General features: G+C 44.0%; 2 protein-coding genes across 2 annotated transcripts in view; both read left to right on the forward strand.

Annotated features, from left to right (window-relative positions):
* Positions 1–1262, forward strand: part of NUP43 (nucleoporin 43) — a 15420-nt gene extending 14158 nt beyond the window's left edge. Inside the window, exon 7 of the mRNA XM_019638914.1 lies at positions 3–1262. Coding sequence (XP_019494459.1) covers positions 3–232 — 230 coding nt within the window. The 3' untranslated portion in view covers positions 233–1262. The remainder of the gene's footprint in view (positions 1–2) is intronic.
* Positions 1263–3427: 2165 nt separating this feature from the next.
* LOC109380871 (NKG2D ligand 1-like) overlaps positions 3428–7660 on the forward strand; it is a 20243-nt gene continuing 16010 nt past the window's right edge. Inside the window, exons 1-3 of the mRNA XM_019638915.1 lie at positions 3428–3763; positions 6623–6877; positions 7094–7366. Of these exons, the coding sequence (XP_019494460.1) occupies positions 3664–3763; positions 6623–6877; positions 7094–7366 (628 nt within the window). The 5' untranslated portion in view covers positions 3428–3663. The remainder of the gene's footprint in view (positions 3764–6622; positions 6878–7093; positions 7367–7660) is intronic.

Below are 7660 nucleotides of genomic sequence, written 5' to 3' on the forward strand. Positions count from 1 at the left end.
AGGAGGAAGAAATAGTACTTTCTTGTCTCATAGCATTAGCAACCAGGCTATTGTTCACCAGTCTCTTAAAAGCTCCTGGCTCAGCACTGATCCTGCGAAAGACCGTATTGAGATCACAAGCTTGCTTCCCCACAGGACTCTGTCTGTGAACAGTTTGGATGTTTTAGGTCCTTGTCTTGTTTGTGGAACTGATGCAGAAGCAATTTATGTTACTAGACAACTTTTTTCATGAAAATACTGTATTTATAAGATTTCAAGTAAAAGCATACAGTTAGCCTTTCAAATTCAATCTTCTATGTAAATTTTTGTTACTAGAAAATGTGAAATTTGCAAGGGAAGCATCAGTAAACTGTTAATGGCAATGCCCAGTTTTGGATTTTGTTAGTTGAATATTCGCCTAACAGTCGCAGAATCTGGTAAGTGACTGATCCAGCAAAAGTACAGGAACGTGTGGCTGAACATCAGAGAGGGTGATCCTTGTGTTGATGAACACACTGCCTTCAGACACTGTCCTGGACAGCTCATAAAACCTACTTTTCATTTTTCATGTTATGAAGCAATACGGTCGAACCACCACAGTTTTGGGTTCATATTCTTTTTATCAACAGTATGTGGCATTAGTCAATGTTAATGTTTATTCTTTTTATTGCAATTTTTTCTTCAATTCTTCCCCATTTCATTTCTTTAATAATTTTAATAAGCTTTTTCAGAAATAATTAAATAGAACAAAAATGACCAATGTTTTTAAAGGTGAAAATGTTGTGACAGGTTCCTTTATTAGAATACATTTGAATAGAACTCTATCAACTGCTTAGACCCAACTTTCTTGAAAAGAAGAAAAATACATTTTTCCTATGGATTTTTGCTTTTGTTTAGTTTTACAGTGTAGTCAGAGATTACTGAACTGGACATTGTGCAATAAAATAGAATTTGACATTGATAAGTGAGCTGACTTCTAAACTAAAATTTGATATGTAACATGTATGAGATTAGTATTGATGTGGCAAGAGTAAAGAATTTTGCCATCTTTATCCTCATCCAAAATGTTAATATTGACCTAGCATAGTGTTTTAAGACAGGTTTATGACACTGTCTTTCCAAAGTTTATTGGGTTAAATGCATTATTGAATTGGTAAGACCTTAACGACAAATCTATTATATAATTGAAGTGTGTGTTCATTTACTTTATAATGCCAATAATAGTAATTCTGGTAAAGTTTTGTTTTTCTTTCCTAATAAATACTTTAAATGTTTTTATGTCACTTTATCTCAGGGTTTTTTGTTTTTTGTTTTTTTGTCAACATTTAAAAATGGAATACATATACACATCTGCTTTTTTATATATATTTGGTTCGAAAATGTTTCATTAATGATAATTAGTAACTTTGAATTCCAAAGAATCAGAGAAGGAAAGAAAATGTTGCTGATAGGAATTTTTAATCTGTTTATAGTTTTATTGCTGGGACTAATTTTTAAGACTTTCTGTTATAGCAAAAGTAATTCATTACAGAAAAAAACAAATATAGTCAAAAGAAAATTTTAAGTACTTACAATCTCAGACAATAATCTTTCATACCTTTTTTATCCATCAATGTATAATTATTTTTTGTAAAAACTAACTGTATTATACATAACTATATTTGTAGATGCATATTCCCTAACAGTAAAAACATGGATTCAATAATATAAACATAGTTATGAATGTTCCTTTGGCTTTATATTTCCCTTTGTATGAATGCCTTGCTGCAGCCTGAACTGCAGCGTCCCTCTCATCACCCAGCATAAGCACCCTCCCATTACAGTCAGCGACTAACATCCTTGTTCTGAGTCGATCTCACTTCTAGAAGACCCTAGCTCCCAGGTGGTACATTTTCCATGTACAGTGAATGGCAAGCTTGTTGTGACTCTGATTTCATCTGCATTATCTGCTGCTGAAAAGTTTAAAGGTTTGATATATGTCATCAGCACCCTTTTCAGTTTTCAGCAGCAATGTATACAATTTCCCTTGATTATTATAGTGAATAATTGGTAAAGGGAAGGAGCCAGACGTCTAGACTTAGAATACTAGCTTGGAATGGAAACAATTTTAAGTCTGAAGCTTTGCTTTGATTTAAGGGTATTTATAACCATGTGTAAAAGAAAGTACATTTGAATAGTGTTAACATTCAATAAGAAACAAGCTTTATGTAGTATAAATAAAACCCCAATATGTATATGAATTTGCTCATTGTCACTTACTGCCTTTATTCATGAAACTATCAAATAGAGTTTTTTGAAGGCTGCAAGAGATGAGAGGTAGAAGGCCCCCTTAGAGGGCATCTCCAACCTAAATTTAATCATCTCTTCCACAGCATTCCCAAGTTTTCATCCATATACTGTGACACAGTTTCCCCATTCCCAGTGCAGCCTCTCCTCATTTGGACAGTCTAGGTGACAGTGTTACGGCAAGATTTTAGTGTGTAAGTGGGACTCAACCCTGTAAAAAAAGGTAGAAGAGTGTTATTGTGCGTTAGTAAAATGATGTGAACCTACTATGAGAGCCAATTTACTGAATTTGCATTATGTTGGGGTACTTGACCATAAGGTTTCACTAAATAAATGAATTTTCATTTATTAAAGTGAAATATGCTTCCATTTGTCTTTTTTCCTCAGGAGCCACACACACCAAAAAAAAACAAAAAAAATTCACATATTCAAAACTACATATGGTAGACTTTGGGGCAAAACTTTTTAATCCATCTTTTTAATGGTTTCTTATGGGCAAGGTTCCCTTCCCAGCCTTTCTTGTCCTGCTTGGCTAAATCCTGCTTACCCTTCTGGACTCCTGTTTTCTCACAAAACCCTTCCCTGCTCTCTTGGCAGTCTGGGCAGAGGCTTTTGCTGGGGTGAGTCCTCAGGCAAGAGGATAAGGTGCCACTAGGCGGAGGAAGTGATTTCGCTCACACAGATGGGAAGGTGTTGGAGCACTGGAGTATTTGAACACTAAAGAGCTGGGTAATAAAACGTGCTGAGCTGGGGTGGGGAGCAGTGAGTGGGGAGGAAAGTGGCTGAGATGTGTCCGGTGAAGTGAACCCCTCCATGGGGCTGCAGGGGAAGTTCAAGAGTGGAGGGAAGTGGAGATGCTGGAGGGTTTTTGAAGTCGTGACTTGGGCAGAGTAAAGCGAAACTTCTTTGTGGTTGACTCTTGTGACTCCTCGGTTTGGTGGTTTGTGCATATCCCATACATATCCTTTAAGTGAAGCTGTCACACTGTTAAAGCTGTCATAAACTGTTAAAGGTGTCAGAAAGTGCCAGGGCGTACACCCGGCACTCCGAGTGCTCGGGATGGCGGGCCCTGGATGCGTGGGGCGGGGCCTGGGGGAACGGGGGCGGGACGCTGCAAGCCGGCCCGCGGAAAGCGGGTGGCGGTCAAAAGTTGGGCATTTAAATCTCCCTGTGCAACTTGGGCATCTCGGGCTCAAAGTGAAGTGGCAGCGGAGAGAGACGGGGCGGGCCGGGCTGTGACCAAAGTTTCCTCAGAAATTCTAGGCGCCACCGATCACCGTCTCCTGTTCGCCCAGCAGTACTTTTTCGTCTCCTGCGGACCTCCACGCCTGCAGAGCTACAGCCGGCTCCGAAGAAAACTGGGGGTGGGAGGAAACGCTCCCTGATACTTTCTCCGCGATGGTGCGAACTGTCGGCTCTCGGTTCGGTCTTCTACTCCTGACCTGGCTTCTGCTGCCCGTTTGTACCTGGGCTGCGCGCTGCGTCTGGGCTCGCGGCGGTGAGTTGGGGTGGGGACATACAGGGGGGCGTTGGGGTGACGGGGTAGGAGGGAGGCAGGAGGAGGTGGGGCATTGAGACCGGGGATGGGTGCGAGGTGCGCAAGGGAGTTCGCGAACCTTCCCGCCGGGTGGCGCCGCCCCCTCCTCAGTTCTCTCTGCGGGCTCATTATCGCCTTGGCGGCTTGAGGGGCCCATTGTCGCCATCCCCGCAAGAAAGGGGACCAAAAAGAGGCGGCTTGGGAGAAAAAGTGATGTTGGGCAAATTGGGGGTGGGTAGGAGCGGGCGGGGAGAAGAAGGGAGGGAGAGCGGGCGCAGCAGTCAATGCTGCTTAAGACCCAACCCCCAGCCTGCCTTGTGGGAGTGGGGGCCTGAGTCACCGGACTCCCAGCGTCAGAACAGAGCACTTCCGCAGGGTCGCGTACAAGAATAACCACATACCCCTACTGTGCACACACAGCTTTGCCCCCCACTGCCGTCCACCCTTGGACTGAGCGGGCTCTGCCAGCTGATCGCCTAACTATGCTGCCCCAGACTCTCCCCTTTGTTCACAAGCCGGTATTTTCCACCTGCTGAGGAGGCAGCAGCATGTAATGGTCAGTCATTACACAGTCGCAAAGGGCAGGCTTTTGATTTTCAGGCCACTTTAGTGCCTGTCGCTGTATGCTCTACACACCTCCACGTTTGTGTGGCAGAAACAGCCAGACAACATGCAAACGAGTGGAGAACAAGATTTATACTTTCCTGTACTGCTGACCCCAGATTTAGGGTACATAGCGTATCTCAGATATGGCTGCCCCTGTCCCCTTGGGGATTATCTCTCAGGGAGCCTCCTCTTTTAAAAAGCCAGAAACGTGTCCTATCCTGCCCATGGCTTCTGAGTGCAGTGACTGTGAGAGGATGTGGGACTGTATGGGACACTGCTCCCTCCTTTCTGTAGGCTGGATTCCTTGGCTCAAGGGGACTTTGGAGACCCGGCATGACCATAGGTGTGACCTGAGGCTCGTGGTGGGGCAACATTTCTGGCATTAGGATCAGGGCCACCTGCTTCTGTATTTCATTTGTTCCCTGTAGGGGGCCGGCCCAGTGGCTCAGTTGGCTAAGATCTCGCTCAAAAGACCCTGAGCAACAGGATCTCCGTTTTTTGGGGGGTTGTTTTTTACGTATATTCTTTTTTTTTTATTTCTGCAATGAGTCCATATGCTATCTCATAACTTAATAAAAATGTTGCATTTCAAGTAAAGAATTTTAGATTGCTTTAACTTTGTCTACCTCTTTTTTACAAACAGAAATACCAGTCTTGGTTTACTGGCTTGTCCTCATGGAGTATATGCTTCCAAGCTATTCCAAAGTGAAAACAATTACTTCCTGCTCCTGTTATTAATCTAGTACAAGTAAGAAAGTGACAGGAAGAAGGGATGCTGGTTTTCTGATGATCAGATGTTGAGAACATGCAGGCCTGCTTCAAATTTTATTAACTGGTACCTTATTTATTCCATGATTCAGTGTAGCTGAGGGACACAAAATCACAAATTTCTCCATAATGGTTTTGCTAAAAAGGTGAAGTTGGGAGTAGACCCTGAATCTGAATCTCGTAGGAATTAAAATCACACCTAATCACAGGATCTCCAGTTTGATTCACGGTTTGATTCATGGCCAGAGCTGAGCTGCCAACAGGTGGCAGGACGGCTCAGCTAAAAAAAAAAAAAAAATTCTCTATTTGTTCCCTGTGACCTTGAGGGTTTCCATGCCTGAAAATCACTTCTTTCTTCACCCATAGAAATATAAGAGTCTCTGAATTGAGCAAATTAGGCAGCTTTTACACCTTTTAGACAAAGAAACAAAAATTTTGTGAAATTTTGACAAAGGGGTTTGATTTGGAATAGTATAATAAATTAGTTAAGAAGTAAGTAGGTTTGTTTATACAGGCTACTCAGCTTTAAATTCCTCATCTCTGGGACTAAGGATGTCTGTCTACCTCGTGATACCGGGAACGTACCTTGCACATGGGAAATTAATTTCCTGCTGCAGGGGGAGAAAGGGGTCAGAGTGTACTTCTTGCACTGCTGTTTCTTAAGTAACTTTATTAGGAATAATTGATATGCCAAAGTGGCACTTTTGGGGTTGCCTGACTTGAACCCCATCATCACCCTTTGCATTCTAATAAGTTTGATAAACAAAGAGTCCTCCAGGCCCTCCCATGGAGCATAGTTTGTGGACATTTTCTGTTTTCTTCTAGCTTTTCATGCTCTATCCATTCTGACATATGTATTTCTTGGAGCCTTTTAATCCCTCCCTGTACTGTGTGCCTTGGAAGTTCCTGATATTCTATTCCACACAGTGTAGCCATCCCTTTCCCAAAGTCCCAAGACCCATGCTAGCAGCAGGTTAGCGCCATCTCCCAGGGCCATGCTAAAACCGTGACACATGTCAACTCTGCCTTCCCCAAGTCCTCTCCTCACCCCGCACCCACTGTCATCCCGCTTCCTCAGGAGTAGCCCCTGACATTATACCTCCTCCTTGCGTAGCACTCTCTACCGTCTACACCGTTTTTTCCTCTATCCAGCCTGGCATGTCCCTGCAATGGTTATGGGCTGACTGATGGTGGTTATGGCCTGGTGGGCAGAAGGGACATATCCGGGGATGTGTGGTTTCTTACCAGGCAGAGACCTCCTAGTCCTCCTCAAGCAATGGAGGGACACTCGCCTTAACTGTTGAAGGGAGGTGCTGGGCAGGGTCAGTCCTTGCTCTGCCAGCCCCACCATCAGGGGGATTCTCTTGGTGTCACAGAGATGGGGGAGACGTGCTTATGGGGCCTTCCCTTCCAACTCCAACCATCACCTGTGGTTTTCCTTCACAGATGCTCCCTCTCTTTGCTACACCTTCACCATCACTCCTAATAGAAAACCATGGTATGAGATTCAAGGCCAGTTCAATGAAAACACGTTCCTCAAGTATACCTCCAGTAGCAATATAGCCGAACCCATTGGTCCTCTGGAGGTGAAGGTGAATGCCACAGAGGCCTGGAAGGATCAGACAGTAACTCTGAAAGACCTGATGGAAGAGCTCAAAAAGAAACTGCTTGACAGTAAACCAGCGATTAATATACCCAGAGGTAAGTCTGAAAGGCTCAGTGCAGAAGTAGAACAGATGTAGGGTTAGGGAGCTATGTGTTTATGTAAATATTAGGTGTTGGTGCCACCCAAGAGGACCATGCCACAGAGGAGAGGGGAGGACCAGGAATTAGGAGGGCAGCAGAGGGCTGGATACCAGGTGGGGTCAGAGGGTCTGTGAAGGGCAAGGCTGACATCTTTCTCATGGTTGGCTGCAGATTCTCACTCCCTGCAGGGCAGGATCCTGTGTCAGCAGGAAGCCAGTGGAACCACCAGGGGATCCTTGGAGTTGTATTTTGATGGACAGAGATTCCTCCACTTTGACTCAGAGAACAGAAAATGTACAGTGGATCATTCTGGAGATGAATGGATGAAACAGAAGTGGGTGAATGACAAGGATTTGATCATGTTTTTCACCCAAATCCTGGTAGACTGCAAGATGTGGCTTGATGAATGCTCGGTGCACTGGGAAGAAGAGCTGTGGACAACAGGTAAGAGAGAAGAGAGGGATGATGTCGTACTTTTCTGTTGATGAGACTGACTTACATTGCATGCCTGTGTGTGTGTGTGTGTGTGTGTGTGTCTGTGTGTGTGTGTTAGAAAAAGTGATTCATCCATGTTGAGTTCTCCTTGGGAGAACAATAGCCATAGGCATGTCCTGCCATCCTTCCTTTCCCTTCTGACTTCCTGACATCTCTTCCTTACTGCACATGACTTTGGACCACTCACCGTGGATTTCTTACTGGCCCCAAACATGAGGACAGTATCCTGTTTCCATAACTTTT

Source organism: Hipposideros armiger, unplaced genomic scaffold (assembly GCF_001890085.2).
Source record: "Hipposideros armiger isolate ML-2016 unplaced genomic scaffold, ASM189008v1 scaffold_41, whole genome shotgun sequence".
NCBI lineage: Eukaryota > Metazoa > Chordata > Mammalia > Chiroptera > Hipposideridae > Hipposideros > Hipposideros armiger.